Source organism: Hibiscus syriacus, unplaced genomic scaffold, assembly GCF_006381635.1.
Source record: "Hibiscus syriacus cultivar Baekdansim isolate YM2019G1 unplaced genomic scaffold, ASM638163v2 tig00110194_pilon, whole genome shotgun sequence".
Lineage (NCBI taxonomy): Eukaryota > Viridiplantae > Streptophyta > Magnoliopsida > Malvales > Malvaceae > Hibiscus > Hibiscus syriacus.
In genome coordinates this window covers 349,013-367,862 of record NW_024062620.1, presented here as the reverse complement: position 1 = coordinate 367,862, position 18,850 = coordinate 349,013, and the positions used below count along the sequence as shown (strand labels likewise).

At 35.8% G+C, this 18,850-nt stretch overlaps 1 protein-coding gene across 1 annotated transcript in view; it reads left to right on the top strand.

The window, feature by feature from the left end:
- Positions 1 to 658: 658 nt before the first annotated feature.
- The window catches only part of LOC120217900 (cullin-associated NEDD8-dissociated protein 1-like), a 32,648-nt gene continuing 14,456 nt past the window's right edge, over positions 659 to 18,850 (top strand). Inside the window, exons 1-25 of the mRNA XM_039214924.1 lie at positions 659 to 747; positions 1,228 to 1,322; positions 1,487 to 1,656; positions 1,819 to 2,029; positions 4,535 to 4,700; positions 5,250 to 5,379; positions 6,705 to 6,819; positions 6,940 to 7,097; positions 7,190 to 7,313; positions 7,395 to 7,445; positions 7,519 to 7,601; positions 10,568 to 10,652; positions 10,725 to 10,826; positions 10,915 to 11,013; positions 11,560 to 11,670; positions 11,822 to 11,905; positions 12,016 to 12,156; positions 13,364 to 13,456; positions 13,546 to 13,667; positions 13,753 to 13,915; positions 13,999 to 14,238; positions 14,876 to 15,115; positions 15,204 to 15,380; positions 15,488 to 15,634; positions 15,739 to 15,855. Coding sequence (XP_039070855.1) covers positions 1,287 to 1,322; positions 1,487 to 1,656; positions 1,819 to 2,029; positions 4,535 to 4,700; positions 5,250 to 5,379; positions 6,705 to 6,819; positions 6,940 to 7,097; positions 7,190 to 7,313; positions 7,395 to 7,445; positions 7,519 to 7,601; positions 10,568 to 10,652; positions 10,725 to 10,826; positions 10,915 to 11,013; positions 11,560 to 11,670; positions 11,822 to 11,905; positions 12,016 to 12,156; positions 13,364 to 13,456; positions 13,546 to 13,667; positions 13,753 to 13,915; positions 13,999 to 14,238; positions 14,876 to 15,115; positions 15,204 to 15,380; positions 15,488 to 15,634; positions 15,739 to 15,855 — 3,165 coding nt within the window. The 5' untranslated portion in view covers positions 659 to 747; positions 1,228 to 1,286. The remainder of the gene's footprint in view (positions 748 to 1,227; positions 1,323 to 1,486; positions 1,657 to 1,818; positions 2,030 to 4,534; positions 4,701 to 5,249; positions 5,380 to 6,704; positions 6,820 to 6,939; positions 7,098 to 7,189; positions 7,314 to 7,394; positions 7,446 to 7,518; positions 7,602 to 10,567; positions 10,653 to 10,724; positions 10,827 to 10,914; positions 11,014 to 11,559; positions 11,671 to 11,821; positions 11,906 to 12,015; positions 12,157 to 13,363; positions 13,457 to 13,545; positions 13,668 to 13,752; positions 13,916 to 13,998; positions 14,239 to 14,875; positions 15,116 to 15,203; positions 15,381 to 15,487; positions 15,635 to 15,738; positions 15,856 to 18,850) is intronic.

Genomic DNA, 18,850 nt, shown 5'->3' with positions numbered 1-18,850 from the left:
GGCTTTCACGAATGAAGGAAGAAGAAAGATAAAGAGAATTCTGGAAACCACTTTGTTTCCTCTTCCCTTCCACGTGTTCAATATATAACCATATTTAAATATTTTCCTTGCAAATGACCCTTTTGCCCTTCAATTCACCTTATAATTACTAATATCTTTCAAGTAATATTTCAAAATAAATCATTGAACTATTTCATTCTTCTACTTTAGTCACTAAATTTTGAAACTTTACAATCTGATCATTAACCCGATATCGAGGATGTTACACCATATCGGTCATGAAAGCTCCATCAACTTTAATTTTAATAATTTTGTTCAACACGGATTATTTCTCCTGAAATGAGTGAATGCAGATGAAAATTTCAGATACAATAGATATGAAAAACCGTTTGAATGTTGTTCTCGTGCACCAAGATGTTCCTCCAATTCCAAACGTTTTAAAGGAGTGCAATGTGGAACGTAAACTTGTTTAGTGTTTAATACAAATTTAAAGATTCATTTGAACACTACTTTTCATTTAAGAGTTTGATTGATCCAACTATTGAAACATGGGCTTATTTAATTTTTGGTACAATTATGAAGGCCAATTTAGTATTAAAACCTAATAAATTTTCACTACAATTGCATTAAACACCATTGCAAAACAGATCAACAAAATTTGTAAGAGAAGAACTCTCGTCTTTCTATTTGCCTTGCCTTGCCTTTTCCTTTACTATCTGACGCGTCTCTCTGCTCTGCTATGCTCTAGTACTTAATCTAACCTTTGCTTTTAATGCTTTTCACCTTTGATTTCCTATCATCGGCCGATTCTACTCTTGATTTCGTTCGCGCACTCATAAATTCTTGCTTGTGCCTAAGCGACTAGGTTTTTCACTTTTCAAGAATTCAAATCCACGGTTTTTTTTATAAATAAATTAGTTTCTTTACATCACATTATATTCGCTGTATCTTTTAGGGTTCTAATCGTTTTCAATAATATCACTTTTGTTTGTCTATTTATTTCTTGTATTTTTTTACTCTTCCTGTTTTAGTTCATGGTATTTCAGTTATGCAGATTGAATACTGTTAATTTTGTTGCAGTCATGTTTGACAATTTAGGTTATTAACGTTTTTCTTAATGTTATTTGCTCGAATTTGATCTGCTTTTTTTTTTCTTGTATATACAGTTAAATTTCTTTGCGAAGCTCTTATTTTATTTTTGCTGATTTTTGTTTTATTGTACTGTAGATTTCAGCGTAGATTTTTGCAAATTGGCTTTGAGATTGTTGGAACTTCACATTACAAAGATGGCAAATTTACAGATGACCGGTATTCTAGAAAAGGTATTGGTATTAGTATACTGATCTAATTGACTTTTTCCAGGTTTTCTTTGTCTTGCTTCAGCTCTTACTGTTTGCTCAAGTTCATAGATGAACGAGGAAAGAAAGAGGAAATGATAAAGACTTATCTGATATTTTTTTTGAAACTTATTAATCTCTTCCTATAGATGACCGGGAAGGATAAAGATTACAGATATATGGCTACGTCTGATCTATTAAATGAGCTAAACAAGGAGGGCTTTAAGGCCGATTCTGACCTCGAAATAAAGTTGTCAAATATCATCCTTCAACAACTTGATGATGTAGCTGGTGATGTTTCTGGATTGGCGGTCAAATGGTAAGCTTTTTGTTCTTTGATGTAGTGTTTTGCATTAATAAGTTTGTATATTTTAGGCATCTTATTTTGAGTGGTAGCATGCTAGGACAGTTTACAGGATGATTTTTCCTGATTCATGTATTGCATTGTTTTGAGTTTACTCTTATTTAACTTCTATTGCAGTCTTGCTCCATTGGTGAAGAAGATTGGTGAACCAAGAGTTGTGGAGATGACCAATAAACTCTGTGTGAAATTGCTTAACGGAAAAGATCAACACCGTGACATTGCAAGCATAGCTTTGAAGACAATCATTGCTGAAATTTCTACTCCATCTCTTGCACAATCCGTTTTAATTTCTCTATCTCCTCAACTAATAAGAGGAATAACTGGCGGGGTAAGTTTCCTAAAACTGATTGTCAATGCCCTGTGATTGACATCTTCAGTGAATTCCACCATGAAAGTGTTTCTTTTGAAGGACTTCTTTAGGTTGTTTCTGTTAAGTTCCATTTCAGATTTTTTTTTGATAGGAATAGGAGGTCTCATTAAAAACCTCCCTCTTAGTAGTTCTTTGTCCTAAGGTAAGAACCAACTAGCAGAAGGAGGAAAAGAGTACCTCAATTTATTAATGTTAGCTGAATTACATAAGACTTAAATACACTTTTACAAACAACATAAGACATCACACACTCCTATAGTAACATATCTGTAAAACAATCCCCAACTGAAAACAGAATGCAAAATCACCCGATCCCCTCCTTTGCTAGCTTGTCAGCCTCGCAATTACAACATCTTGGAATCCACCTAACAATAAAATCTCTAACAGAAATAATAGACACAATTTCCTTAACAAAATTTGTAAGGAAAACAAGAACTAAAGCTTGGTCTTTGATCCAATCCACTACAAGCTTACAATCACTTTCAATAATAAGCCTGCCCTTCGACAACCATTTTTGAAGAAACAAAGATGTCGAAGGCCTTTTTTTATAGCTTTCAGTTCTGCTAGATAGGGAGAAGTAGGACCAACATTTTCTGAAAAAGATATAAGTGTAACCCGATTCCAATCCCTGAGAAGACCCCCAATTCCAACAACCCTCCCAACTCTAGTAAAAGCCCCATCTACATTCATCTTAAAAAAATCTACTGGAGGAGGAATCCAACGGGACATAGGCCTGGACAATTCGTTAGAAGCAGAAATACTATTTGCCAAGGAAGGATCACCAATTAAAGAATCCACCTTAACAGAGGCAAGAGGATACTTAGCTAAAAACCATCTCGCTAGCCTTAAACGAACAATGAAAAACAATGAAAGTCTGTCCAATTTTCCTTTATCAAAGATAATTTCATTTCTAATCTTCCAAATTGACCATAACACTACCCCCGGAATAAACTTCCAAATATCCGAAGAAGGCCTCAAATCAGACCAAGAATTGAGTAAGGATGGAGGGTCTTGCGGTAGAGCTAAACAAATACCCCAATAACATATTAGTTTATTCCACAATTCCCACGAAAAATGACAGAACATGAAAAGATGCTAGACTGATTCATCACATAGGTTGCATAGAGGGCAGAGAATATTCTCCCCTATAGGAACCCCTCTTTTCATCAATTCCACTCTGACAACAATTTTTTTATGAGACAGCTGCCAAAGGAAAATCTCCACTCTAGGTGGAACTAGACCCAGCCATACACTTTTATTCCACTGAAATGTATCCTCATAAACTGACGAAAGAGCTTTCCTGTAAACTTTAACAGAAAGCAGCTCCTCCCCCATTCCATCCCACAACAAACAGTCCTCCAATGACTCAGTTAGTTTAATTTCTTTAAGTCTGTCCAATAACTCAACCAACTGCAGCACTTCCCAATCACATAAATTCCTCCTAGTCTTGATATTCCACTCCCATCCATTCAAATCAAAGCTTCCAAAATCAGCCACATTGCCCCCTTTATGAGAAGAAAGGGAAAAAATCCTAGGGAAAAGGATTTTCAATAGGAAATCCCCAAGCCAAGTATCATTCCAAAAAGAGATAGATTTTCTATTCCCTATTTGTATTTTTGCGTGAGATCTAAGGCAACTTCCAATGAAATCATTCTTTGTAAAGTTATTGACAATTCCCCTCCAAATCCAAGAGTCTTTTTGAGAGAGAACCTTAGTGATATCCAAGGAATGACAACTCACATTGTGTTTGCTGCAAAAGAATTTCTTCCATATCGTCTCTTTTTCATTTCCGAACTTCCAAACCCACTTCCCCGACAACGCTCTATTGGTAAGATTCAAATCAGCAACTCCCAAGCCTCCACCACTCAATGGCTTACATATCTTTTTCCAACTAACCCAATGCATTCTCTTCTTCTCATCCCCTCCTCCCCATAAAAAATTCAACATCAAAGAATTTAACCGTTGACAAATAATAGAAGGCATCTTGAAAATAAATAGGTAGAAGATAGGTAAGGATGAAATAACCGACTTTATAAGCACCAATCTACCAGCCATGGATAAAGATGAAGCTTTCCACCAATTTTCTATTAAAATTCTCGATGACCGGCTCCCACAACTTCTCCGAATTCTTTTTTGCCCCTAATGGAAGGCCTAAGTATACCGTAGGAAATGAACCAATAGAACAACCAATATTTCTCGCCCAATCTTCAAGGATGTCATTCTCCACATTTAACTCCACTAAGATTTATGGACGATGATATTTGGCTCGTACACTACTCATAAATACTTCTTTTACTGCCTCATCATGCTAATCGTATAAAATGTGATGAACCTTAAGGCTGGTATCAATTCTTTTGGTAGTGTTGTCTTTTTGCAGTGAGGACTGTGAATGTATATTTTTCCTTCTTGCTTTGAATATTTTGTATTCATGGTTATTTACTATTTATTTTAATATTTGTTCAGGGGACTAGCACGGAAATCAAATGTGAATGTCTTGACATTTTATGTGATGTTCTTCACAAGTTCGGAAATCTTATGGCAACTGACCATGAGATACTTTTGAATGCGTTGCTGTCACAATTGAATTCCAATCAAGCTAGTGTTCGAAAGAAGACAGTTTCTTGTATTGGTAAGATGTGCTGAATCAAAACAAATCTGCTTGTTTGGTGATTTTTTTAGTAACTTGTTCATTGATTATATTTTGTTTCTTTAAACTTGATTTTGATGTGCTCAAACTTGCATTTCATTCCTTTGTGGAATAACAGTTCAACTTAAGCTTTCTCTTCCTGTATTAATTTTGCTCAGTATGGCGAAAGCTAGATGCCTTCTATTTCTTTTCATTTATGACATGCATGCCAAAATGGAGCAACAAGGAGAGGTTTCACTTCTTTGATACCTAATCTAATGTTCTGGTGTTTATGAAAATTGTAAGGAATGAAGAAAAAAAAAGAATTCTTGACTTCTCTATATCTTTTAAGATGCGTGTCATAGTGTATTTATTTAGTTTGGTACAAGGAGGCCGAGGCCTAAGGGGAATTGGGGAAGGGGAATTTGCAAGTGTCAGGGATCAAAGCCCAGCATTGCTGGAATTCAACTCCTAAAGGAGGTGGTTATATCATTTGGATTAGCTCTATATATTTTTAATAATTTTATTGACTAATTGTTCTTTTGTTTTCAGCATCTCTTTCTTCAAGCTTGTCAGATGACTTATTAGCAAAGACCACCATTGAAGTTGTACGAAATGTAGGAAGCAAGGGAACAAAATCTGAATTGATCCGCACGAACATTCAACTGATTGGTGCTTTGAGGTCATTGCCTCTTTCGCCTCATAATGCTTATGAATGAAGTTGCTAAATTTGCTATACATTTTTCTTTGAATTGTTGTTGCTAAACTTTTTTACAGCACAGTTAATTTTATTGAAAGAGTAAAATACAAGACCCCTCTTAAGGTTTGTAGAAAATATCCTTAATCACCATTAGTTTTTGAAGAATATCTTCTTACCCTCCCGGGCTTTGCTAGGGATTGAAGAGGCAATGTTATTAATTGTTAAAACGAAAAGATAAACATACTCTTTTTCACTTTATCTTATATTTTTTATTTTAGTTTATATTTTCTGTTCTTTATTTACCTAGATTTCTTTTTAGAAGTATAATATTTAGGTGATTCTAAAATCATCTTATTATCTTGTCCTATTTTAGTTGAAGCTATATTCTTATTTAATTACATGTTAAATATTTTAACAATAATCTATAATTCAGTTATATATTAACTTCATGAATGAATCTTGTATATTGAATTATCTAGAGTTAAAATAAGTTAATTACCATTAATTTAGAGACAGTTTAGTGTTAAAGAAATTTTTTAGAACCAAAAAGTAAAAAGGAAGGAAGTAAAAAGAAAAACAAATTGTTGGTATTTTCAGTATTTAAAGTAAAATTTTGAACTAATATTAGTTTGAATATTGGAATCCTTTGATCTCTTACTTTTCAAGAGAGAGAGAGTATTGGTTCTTTCCTAAGGGTAAAGGACTTCTATGAGGGAGGTTTTTAATGAGGCCTACTATTTTTATCAAAAAAAGAGAGAGAGAGAGAGTATTTTCAAATCAATGGGGTTAAGTTTATTTTCATCAAAACCACATGGATGACTATTATTTTCCTAATTGAGTTATATATGAAGATTTATGTGGAATGTTGTACTTGATAGCAAATGATCCTTTTAGCAAAATGCCACTATATTTATTTATTCATTATGGAGTCGATATATATATATATATATATTGATAAGAATTGGACGTCTCGTTAAAAACCCCCTTCTTAATTGCCAGAATACCAACCGATAGCCTAGCAACCAGTGGAACGAGGAAAAGAGTACCTCAAGTTTTATTAAGTAGAAATATAAAATAACCCAGTTTAGTACAACCAAAACAGCCAAGCAAATACAAATCAAAAAAGGACACAACAGTCCAAACAGTCTCTAAGAACCCCTACATCATCCAATCCCCTTCTTAGCTAACTCATCCGCCTCCTAATTTGCGCCTCTCTGAATAAGGCGAACTCTTTGTGGGTATGGTTTCATTGTTTTCTTATTATCATGCGTGTTGCTAATAAAATATATGTTATCATTGTATTCTAGCCGTGCTGTTGGGTATCGTTTTGGACCACATCTTGGAGACACTGTGCCAGTGCTTATTGATTACTGCACAACTGCATCAGAAAATGATGAGGAGCTTCGAGAGTATAGTTTGCAGGTGTTGTATATTGCTTTGTATCTCAGAGGGTGTACTGTTCTTTAGTGCTTTATAATTCTGGGTGGTTAAATTTATGATTTAATAATTGACATGCTCATAATGCTCAAGTTTTGATTTCAGGCACTAGAAAGTTTTTTGCTTCGCTGTCCTAGGGATATCTCTTCCTACTGTGATCAAATTCTTCACCTTGCTTTGGAGTATTTAAGTTTTGATCCAAACTTCACTGATAACATGGAGGAAGATACTGATGATGAGAATCATGAGGAGGAGGAAGAAGAGTATGATTTTTCATTTGCATCTTAGATGATTTATAGTTTAAAGTCTGCATGAAAGACTGTTTATTTAGCTCCAGCACTTTGTTGTTTTATAGTGAGAGTGCAAATGAATATACTGATGATGAAGATGTAAGCTGGAAAGTTCGAAGAGCTGCTGCTAAATGTTTAGCTGCGTTTATTGTTTCTCGCCCTGAGATGCTATGCAAACTGTATGAGGAGGTATATATTTGCCTTTTTTGTCCTGAACTTCTAAGGATTGTTCCCACACCTTTTTAAAGATGTAATCGTCTCTTGGTGCAGGCTTGTCCAAAGTTAATTGATAGATTTAAAGAAAGGGAAGAAAATGTCAAGGTAATGTTCAAGCAATGCTTTATAGATTAGATTCTTTGCGTGGGTTCGTTTATTAAATAATAACATATTGCAGATGGATGTTTTCAATACATTCATTGAGCTACTACGCCAAACTGGGAATGTGACTAAGGGACGGACTGACATGGATGAACTCAGGTGAGTTTCTTATATCATTGAAGCTGCAGAGATAAATTTTGTTTTCATGTTTACCTCAAATTTGTTCTCTTAAAGATTTTTGTTTTTGCTTTATCTGGATTTTGAAATTCTTAGTGGTTGGCTTAAATAATGAATACTACAGAAATTTATGCTGATACTTTGTTTTAGTATGTTTGTTAAGATAAATTAGGTTGACCAATTATTTTGGAGTTGACAACTGCTGGTTGGATTGTGGATGTCTCAACTTGAACCACTCTTAGCCTAATTATTACCCGATCTTTCATTTTTTTAGAATTAACCATTTAGTCTTTTTACATTTTATCCTTACTTTTAAATTGTTTCTTTTGACAACATCCAATCATTTTTTCGAATTAATTAATTCATGAGGTTGAATTGAAACTCTAGAAATGTTAGTTGACATAAAAATTATTATTATTGTTCTACATGAAATATAATTGGACTTACCTAAAATTTGAAATGACCTGAATCCTGCTTGAACCTCAAATGATCTCAACCTGAGATGACAGGAGCCTTGTGTGTGTCCTTGACACAATACATTCTGGACATGAATTGATTCAAACTTTGGAAGAACTCAAATAGGAAGGTTTATCTGACTTATTCGTTTGTTTTATATGCTGTATATTAGTTTGATTTATCTTTTAACTATGGTTAAGAATTCTAAGGCAGCCATAATTAAATAAAGTGCTTGTACGCATCTTTATTTTATAATCTGTTATGGTAGTATAATTTTTCAATTGCCTTCAAAATCATGTAATGGAAGTTCCAGAAAATGCAGACAGCCCTTTGCCCTAATTACTGCACTCACATAATAGAATTTTGCTCCCCTGCATTGATACTGAACATTTTTATGAACACCTTGAAGTTCTGATCATATGCCTTGAGTTAGTATTAGGAGTTTAAAAGTGCTGCACTCATCATCTGCTCTAAGTTAGGATTAGTAATTATTTTTGCTCTAAGTTAGTATTAGTAATTGTTTTTGAAATCATGTTATGGAAGTTCCATAAAACTGTAGACAGCTCTTTGCCCTAATTACCTCACACAAATAAAGGAATTTTTGCTCCCTTGCATTGACACAGAACTTTATTTGAACACCTTGAAGTTCTCATCATCTGCTCGAGTTAGTATTAGGAATTTAGACTAGCTGAGCTTCTTTGATATGGTTCTAGTCTTGAGCTTTACTCAATTAAGAAGACTTGAGGCTTGAACTTGACTGAGCTCTATCTAGCTTTCTTCTTCTGCTTGAGATTGACTCAAAAAATAATTAAGCTACCTGTGCTTGATTCCATTAAGTCCATTATCATCAATTTGATTAACAAGCTTGCAACTTAACTTGAACTTGAATTCAGCACTCAACTAAAGTTTGAAAAAACTAAAGTATATAGTACTTTATTTATTTATGAATAAAATATTAAAATATTTTAAAAATTCCAAAACATGATAAGGTATTGAGCCATTTGAGTATTATAATTCTCCATTACCTTTATTAAGCTTTAGCTTGGTTATACTGTAAGCAAGTCTAGTATTACAAAGCTCAAACTCACTCAACCTGTTACTTGAATGGCTCAGGCTCTATCTTAGCTCAATTGCAAATGAGTTGAGTGTGAGTAGTCATTGACCACGCCTGAGTTCCTCGTGAGTTGCTCAACTCATTTAAACTCTGATCATTATCATTGATGTTATTGATTTGATTCATGATATTATCATCGATATCACCACTTTTCTTTTCTTCATCTTCGTTAGTCTTTTTTTTTTTTTGATAGGAATAGGAGGTCTCGTTAAAAATCTCCGTCATCGTTGCCTCTTAAAAAGAGGCAACAACCTGAAGGAGGAAAAGAGTACCTCAATTTTATTAATAAACCGAATTACATAAGATACACTTTACACTGACAAATCCTAACAGAAACACAACATACCAACGATGACACTCAAAACGTTCAACCTATCCCCTCCTTAGCTAGCTTGTCCGCCTCACAATTACAGCTCCTAGGGACCCATCTAACCAAAATGTCCTTAGCAGAAACTAGGGCAGCAATGTCCCCGACCAAAGTTCTGAAAAAAGAGGGGGTCAAAATAGGCCTCAAGATCCAATCCACTACCTTAGAACAATCACTCTCTATCACTAATCTACCTTTCCCCGCCCAATGAGATGAAAGAAAAACAACAATTCCCTCTTTGATTGCTTTCAACTCAGCAAACAAGGGCGGACCAGGACCCACAGCAGTAGAGAAGGAGATAAGCTTAGAGCCGTTCGAGTCTCTTAGAATTCCCCCTATTCCTCCTTGTAAACCATCAGACCTTAGTGAACTTAAAGAAATCTGGTGGAGGGGGGTGCCAACACGTATCCTTCCTCAGCTTAGGAGGGCACACTCCAATAGTGTCAGCAAGCCTTGGATCCCCTACCAATAAGTCGACCTGGATATTTGCCTTAGGATATTTTGCTAAAAACCAGTTCGCCAGCCTGAATTTGGAGATGAAAAACAGTAAAGTCAAGTCAAGTTTACCGTTTTCGAACACCACCAAATTCCTAGCTATCCAAGTAGACCATAAAACAACACCGGGGATAAACTTCCAAATAGAAGACGAAGCCAAAAGATGAGGCCAAGAGCACAATAGGGACTTAGGGTCCTTAGGCAGAGCAGTTACTACATCCCAAAGACAAAGGAACCTGCTCCATAACTCCCCCGCAATTGGACACACAATAAAAAGATGTTGAATTGTTTCATCAGCCTTAAGACATAAAGGACATAAAACATTATCCAATGGTACCCCTCGTTAGTCTTAGAAGGGTTTTAATTCATTATTTAAATTAAGTTTAACCGGTTGAGGAGCATTTATTGATTCATCTGTAATAATGAAAATCTCTGATACCCTTGTGGATGCTTGTGCCTTTTCAGCCTAAGTCACTCTTGCAATTTTGTTCACATATAAATGTTAATGTTATGCAGTCCAAGATGGCTATTGAAGCAGGAGGTGGCAAAAATTGTGAAATCCATAAATCGTCAGCTACGTGAGAAATCTATCAAGACAAAGGTAAGAAGCTTACATATTTTAAATGATATTGCATATTATTTATTTTTGCTTAACATATAATTCTATATACAGGTTGGCGCATTTTCTGTTTTGAAAGAACTTGTACTTGTCTTGCCAGACTGCCTTGCCGATCACATTGGAACCCTCATACCTAGAATAGAGAAGGCACTAAATGTATGGTCTGTCACTCTTTTTGGTGTATACAAGCATTTTAATTTTACTTTTTAATGTTTCCAAATACTTCCATTTGTAAATATTTCAGGATAAATCATCTACTTCAAATCTGAAGATCGAAGCACTTATATTTACAAGATTGGTGTTGGCATCACATTCTCCCTCTGTTTTTCACCCTTACATCAAGGTAAATTATGTCTTTGTTTATGTGGGTGCTCAAACCCAGTGCTCTCTGAATGGAAAAGTTCATTCACCTGTTGTTTAAAAAAGGGTCATGTGCATCCTGTTTCACACTTCCATCTCTCTGACGGGTTTTGTGGTTTCCTGAAACTAGGAGAAATATTCAAAACGTGAAACAAGGAAGCTTGTTACTCTAGATGTAACATAAGTAACTGCATTTTTTGTTGTTGTTTTGATATCCACCGGTTTTCTCAGTCCTGGATTGATTTTTATGCCTAAAACAATGCTGAAAAACTGCATTAATCCACGAACAGTTTGATCTGTGCTGCAAATTTTTATGAGAAGTTTTGCTTCTGCTGCAATTTCAGTTCATCTGTTCTCAAAAATTACCATGGTGTTATTTTGTTAATTCTTTGAGTTTTGAGTCTCTTGGTAAGCTTAACATGTATACAATATTTCTGAGGTCATAATGCTTCCCTTTTTGTTTTATCTGGTTTTTAGTGAACACTATTAGAGTGTTTTGTGATAACAAATCGGTAAATATGTCATTCAGGATCTTTCCAGTCCCGTTTTATCTGCTGTTAGTGAGCGTTACTACAAAGTCACAGCTGATGCATTGAGAGTATGTGGAGAACTTGTTCGTGTAGTGCGCCCAAATCTTGAGGTGGAACCTTTCTCTTGCAATTTGAGATTCTGTTTAACAATTCTCTTTGTTGCTGGAATAAGTATTACCCTGATTTAAACCTGATGTATCTATTTTGGTAATTCCAAATTTCATTTGAGTTATTGATAGCAGTTATGATTTTATGTTGCAGGGTTTTGGTTTTGATTTTAAACCTTATGTCCATCCAATCTACAATGCGATAATGACCCGCTTGACTAACCAAGATCAAGATCAGGCAAGAAGAGTTTAATTAGTTTTCTCCCTCCATGTTTTGTCTGTGGTGAGTTAAATGATTGAGATTAGTTTAATTAATGTTATTTTTCTCCTGTTTCCTATCTTTCTCAGGAAGTTAAGGAGTGTGCTATTACTTGCATGGGGCTTGTCATTTCAACTTTTGGTGATAACCTTGGAACAGAGTTACATGCATGCCTTCCTGTACTTGTTGATCGAATGGGAAATGAGATAACTCGACTTACTACTGTCAAGGTTAGTTGCATTCCGTACTCTTGATAATTATTTGTTATAGTTGAAGGCTTGAAGCATTATATTTATACAATGACAATTTTTTGTGCCGTCTCAACCTGTGATAACTAATCTTTATTTTTCGTGGAACATTTAGTTATTCATGCATTCATGTTTTTTCTGGTTGAATATGTTTATTAGACTCACTCTTCACAGCTCACATTTAACCAAATATATTTGCATTTTTATTACTTATAAAAATTGAGTACCGGTACCACTGAAAAGACAAGTATTAAAAATAATGATAATGTGGCAAGACGAAGTGGTGTTAATATGCCACAGATCATATTACTTGATGACAGCCATGTCTGGCATGTCATTCAGTGATAGTAAGCCTAGTTATTTTTTTTGACACAGGACGATAACTCATGTACCAGATTGGTCTTTAAAGTACTGGCACCACTGAAAAAGTGGATGATGGCCATGTTTGGCATGTCATTTAGTGATATTAAGCCTAGTCATTTAGTGATATTAAGCCATGTTAGGGCACCACTAAAGAAAGTATATTGTTGGGATGTGTGACCACTCGACTCATCTTTATCTTTTTTGTAAAATCTTTTATTTTTTTTGTATTCTATTTTCTTGGAATTCGATTCTGAATCTTCTGATTAAGCTTTTTTTTAAAAGGTTATTAAAATGATAATATATTTTCTCAAATGTTAAATGATAAGATGTCATTAAACTATAGGTTTTGTGTTTTAGCATAATGCTATTTTCGATCTACAACACATACATAATTTCATTAAATGAATTCTAAATCCGATGCCTAAAGCTTAGTGGTAATCTTTTAATCGAGAAAATATTGGTGGTCAGAAAATTAGTTAACCTTTTGGATACTTTTGTTCAATGCCAATAACACTTGGCTCTATATTGAGTTAGAGGTGTTTAAAGGCTTTAGCATGATCAATTTCATACAACTGATGTAACCAATGAAATGTTTTTTATTCCCTCAAATTGTTTGAACTTTGATTTATGATTTGTTGGATGGAACTTCATGGAACACATTGGTTTACTTGGTTATAGATTTTGTGATGCTACATGTAATTTTATAACTGTGATCTGCTTATGCTTTGGATACATATGTTCAAGTTATTTTTTTAATTGTTGTTTTTTCCTGTATGCTCATGCAAGTTTGTGTTTGGGCTCGGAATCTGTCCAATTTTGAATCTAGGCATTTGCTGTTATTGCTGCTTCTCCGCTCCGGATAGATCTATCTTGTGTTTTGGAGCATGTAATTGCAGAGCTGACTGGATTCCTGCGGAAAGTATGGAAGCTTGCATCTTGTTGATTTAATGAAATGTTTATATAGTGATACATATGTTTGATCCAAAATATCCTTCGTTTGGAAAACAGGCAAATCGGGCTTTAAGGCAGGCTACTCTAGGGACACTAAATTCTTTAATTGTAGCCTATGGAGATAAAATTGGCCCGTCTGCATATGAAGTTATCATTGTGGAACTTTCGACTCTGATAAGGTTCTGTTCCTACTTTACCTATTATTATTATTTCGCGTGGTTATAACAGTTATGATGCTTTCAAAACCCCTTTTCTTTATGTTAGTGACTCTGATTTGCATATGACGGCTCTTGCTCTTGAACTCTGCTGCACCCTAATGGCCGACAAGAGATCTAGCCGAAATGTTGGTTCTGCTGTTAGAAATAGAGTTCTTCCTCAAGCACTAATATTGATCAAGAGCTCATTGCTGCAGGGCCAGGCACTTTTGGTATCTCCTTTTCAATTTAATGAGGTTATATCAGCTGTAAAATCCTTTTTTGCGTCTATAAGCATTTTTGTTGGATATTACAGGATTTGCAAAACTTTTTTGCTGGCTTGGTGTATTCGGAAAACACTAGTTTTGATGCATTACTGGAATCTCTTCTTTCAAGTGCAAAACCATCTCCTCAATCAGGCGGTGTTGTGAAACAAGCATTGTATTCAATAGCTCAATGTGTGGCTGTTCTCTGTCTTGCTGCAGGTGATCATAAATGTTCATCTACGGTTAAAATGCTCACTGAAATCCTTAAAGATGATGGCACAACCAATTCGGTATTTTCCTTTCTTAAATCTTTTCTGATTTTCTTCTCGATGTTTCTACTGCATTGATGGTATTCTTGCCTGTAAATTGACAATTTGCTAGTGTTTGTGTATTACTGATTTGTCTTGGTGTTATTTCTTTTCTGTTGGATTTGGATCCTAGTAATTTAAGTGTGGTTTTATTTCTTTCTATATGGATCCAATTAGCTCAATGCCAGCTTCTTCTTGCCTCTGGATGGCATCTTTCCACTGTCTCTATATTTCCCTTCCAGATTGTTATACAACCCTTTCTTAAATTATGCATCAAACGGGGCATGGTATTAACATGCCTGTTTCTTTGCTAGCTACTGAACCCTCATTGTAAGATAATGCTTTTGTTTAATTAGTTGGATTTGTAACATTTTCAAGCAGTATATTCCCCCCCCCCCCCAATTTTGAAATACCATCACTTCTGATCAAAACTGTGACCTCTTGTCTATTTTGGAAAGAACTCAATTACTCAACTTTTGTCCGTATATATGCGTGTATGTTTACTTTTTGTGTTTGTCAATTGTTTGTATCTTCAAACCAATCTTCTAACATTGTACTTTATGTATGTGTATATGAATATGCATCTATATATATTAATTAATTATATCTGCCTAAACAGCATCTAGCCTTGCTCTGTTTGGGGGAGATCGGGAGGAGGAAAGATCTGAGCTCCCATGCCCAAATTGAGACTATAATTATCGAGTCCTTCCAATCACCTTTTGAAGAGATAAAGTCTGCTGCTTCTTATGCTCTTGGCAATATAGCTGTCGGGAATCTTTCCAAGTATTTACCTTTCATCTTGGACCAGATTGATATTCAGCAGAAGAAACAATACCTGTTGCTTCATTCTCTTAAGGAGGTATGTTTTCTTGAAGTGGCATTCAAACCTAACAGGATAGTTTTGCCTGATGCAGCATTTATATTGATGTTAAATTTACTTCTTGCAGGTTATAGTAAGGCAATCTGTAGATAAAGCAGAGTTTCAGGATTCAAGTGTTGAGAAAATTCTCAAATTACTTTTTAACCACTGTGAAAGTGAGGAAGAGGGGGTCAGAAATGTGGTGGCTGAATGCCTTGGTAAAATTGCACTCATTGAACCAGTAAAACTCATTCCTGCACTTAAGGTATTTTCACAACACTAGTCCATTGCCCTTTGAACTTCTGTTGCTTTTTGCATTTGAGTGTAATTTATTAGTGCATTTGAAATTTTTAAAATTTGAATTTCTTATAGTTGAGAACCACCAGTTTAACGGCTTTTACTAGGGCAACAGTTGTAATTGCCGTAAAATATTCTATTGTTGAGCGGCCGGAGAAGATAGATGAGATTATTTATCCTGAGATTGCTTCATTCCTTATGCTTATCAAGGATCAGGAACGGGTGAGTACCCTTCTGCTTCTGATAACATACCCCAAAGAAAAAGAAACTTGTTTTTTCTTATATTTCTAAACCTTGTTCTTGTTTATCTGAAATCATCGATGCAGCATGTTAGGCGTGCAGCTGTGTTGGCTTTAAGTACTTTTGCTCACAATAAGCCTAACTTAATTAAGGGGCTTCTTCCTGAATTATTGCCACTTCTCTACGATCAAACAATTGTTAAGGTAACTCAAAGTTTTGCTTTATGTTGATTGTGCTGTTAGTTAGGTATATAAATTAATTCTCTGTTAACTAGAAGATTTTCATGCGACACTGCAGTGATTTTTCTTAATCTGTTTTATCATCTCTACCAATTTTTTTCCTCTTTATTTTCAGAATGCCGAGTAAGGTTTATAGGAAGCTTAACTCTATTATGGCAAACTTTTTGTGGGGGGAGGGTCTTTTAAAGGGCCGAATTCACTGGGGGAATTGGAAAAGGGTCTGTCAACCTTTAGAGGAAGGTGGTTTGGGAATCTTGGATTTGAATTTCGCCAATAGAGTGCTGCTAGGTAAATGGGTGTAGAAGTTCGCAAATGAAAAAGACTCACTTTGGAAGAACATGATTTGCAGTAGACATAATGTGAGCATCCAGTCCTTAGACCTCAGCAAGGCAGTCTCTCCGTCAGATTCTTGGATATGGAAGGGTATTACAAAGAATTTTTTGGCAGAGGACGAAATTGGATATGGTTTGAGATCTCACTCGAAGATTCAAATTGGCAATGGAAAGTAGTTGATTTCTGGCATGATGTGTGGCTAAATGAGGATTCCTTAAAGAATCAATTTCCAAGGATTTACGCTCTTTCTAATAATAAGTGGGGTAAAGTTTCAGAGTTTGGCAGTCTAATGAGGAACAAATAGATTTGGAACATTCAGACGAGAAGGAATCTCTGCGATTGGGAGATGGATCACTGGATTCTCTTGATGTCATTATTGGAGAATGTCGGTCTCTCGGATTCGGTGGAAGATTTTCTGGCATGGTCGGGGAAGGGAGATGGATTGTTCACTGCTAAAGCTTGTAGGTTGACCCTTTCTTCCAACTCATGGGGTAATTTCATGTGGAAAAGGTTTGTTTGGTCAGGTTTGGCTCCTCCTAGGGTCGAAACCTTTCTTTGGCAGGTTGCTCATCAAAGATTGGCAGTTAGAACGGAGTTGATTAGAAGAGGAGTTCATTTGGAGGAGGTCTTTTGTCCTTTTGTGCTAAACAGAAGGAAACAGTTCAGCATTTGTTCATATCGTGTTTGGTTGCATGGGACGTATGGAGCAAGTTCTGGAGGTTATGGGGAGTCTCGTCTGTATTGCCTAAAGATCCAGTCTCTTTGTTGTGTTCTTGGTCGGACTTAAGGCCTAAGTCAATTATATGGAGCCTTATTCCAGGGGTAGTTCTATGGTCATTATGGAAGGCTAGAAACTCGGTGGTTTTTGAAGATTGGAAACTGGACAGATCTACTCTTTTCTTCATATGCAGATTCAGATTGGTTAAATGGTTCCTAGCCAAGTACCCGAATGTTTCCATTCAGGTTGACTCTCTTGTAGGGGATCCTACACTTGCAGATAAGCATCAGAGTAGTGACCATAAAAGGATGAAGGTGCAGGGATGGAGTCCTCCACTTCATTTTTTTAAAGTTAATGTTGATGGGGCAGTTAGTGGGGATGGGCTGCTGGGGGGTATTGGGGGCATTTTAAGAGACTCGGATAGTAAAATTCTAGGGTCTTTCTCGCACGCTGTTAGTCCAGGTCCCCCTCCACTCGCTGAGCTGAAAGCCATTGAGAAAGGCATTGATTTCTTCCTTTCGACGGATTGGGCATTGAAAGGAAGGTTAATTATAGAAAGTGATTGTAAGTCAGTGGTGGATTGGATTTTGTTGCCGACTACATCTCGTTTTCTTAATTCGTTGGTTCAAAAAATTGCTTCCATAATCTTGGAGAGGGAAATCATTATTAGACATATCCCGAGGAGTTGCAATTGTGAGGCTGATTCTCTAGCTAAACAGGGGATTGGATGAATATTATTTTAAGTGTCTTAGAGGTTTGCCAATCATCTTTCCTAGATAAAAGCTACAAGCTATGAGAAAGAAAATAGAAAACTATGTAGCAAACTAAGAAATGTACCAGAAGGAATTAGTTTAACCATACTTTTAGCATAATCATAGTAATTTTAGAAAAATGAGTGAGAGAGAGAAAAACGTAGAGAGAGAGAATTTTAAAAAAAAGTCAGTTCCCGATGAGTGTTGGTCGGCGTTTATCGACAATCTGAGCAGGAGGGTTTCTCGTCATACTCTTAAGGAATTATTCTTAGTCCATGGTCCGGTTATGAGAGTTTTCATTCCCAATCAAATTAGAAATCCTAAGTACAGATTTTCCACCTTTGCTTTTGTTCATTTTAAGAGGGAGGAAGATTTAAGGAGGGCTGTTGATGAGTTAAATGGGATTGTGATTGATGGAAGGAAGATCTTAGTTAGTCCTGCCAGATTTAAGGATGATCGTTCAAGGTCAAGGGTGGTGCTTACTTCTTCAAACGAGGCTTCAGGTCAGATTTTTGCAGATTCTTCGAAATCAAGAGAAAGAGAAAATATTATCAGAAGTAGAAGGGACGATAGAACTTATAGGGATGCTCTGATGTCAAATGGGATTACAAGGGGGTATAAAGAACTATTGTCTGAGGATGTCCAAAGGAGGAATGTCAAGAAAAACATTATGGAGATGCATATTCCATCAGAAAGTGCCAATTGGGTGAAGAGGTCGTTAACAGGGATTATCAAATACTCGTTTCAAGTTGAGTTCATTCGGAATGCCTTATTTAAGGAAGGCTATGATGTTCAAATTGCTAGATGGGGTTATGTTTGGAACTCTTGCGTTTTAGTTCTCAATTCCCATGAGGAGATGCTGGATTTATGGAGCAAAAAGGAAGAGGTTTTAAAACAGTGGTTTGAACGAGTGGAACCTTTACTGAATGAGGCCGGAGTTCCCATGGCCTTCTGCATGACAGAATTAATAGGGGTTCCTTTGTTATGCTGGAATGAATCTTTCTTTGAGAAAATGGCTGGGAGATGGGGCAAAGTGGTAGGTATTCATGAGAGTACAAGGAAAAGAGAAGACCTTACAATGGCAAGAATTTTATTGAGGGTGGAAAGCCCCTTTGATGTTCCAGAGGTGATCACTCTTGGATCTTATGGAAGATCA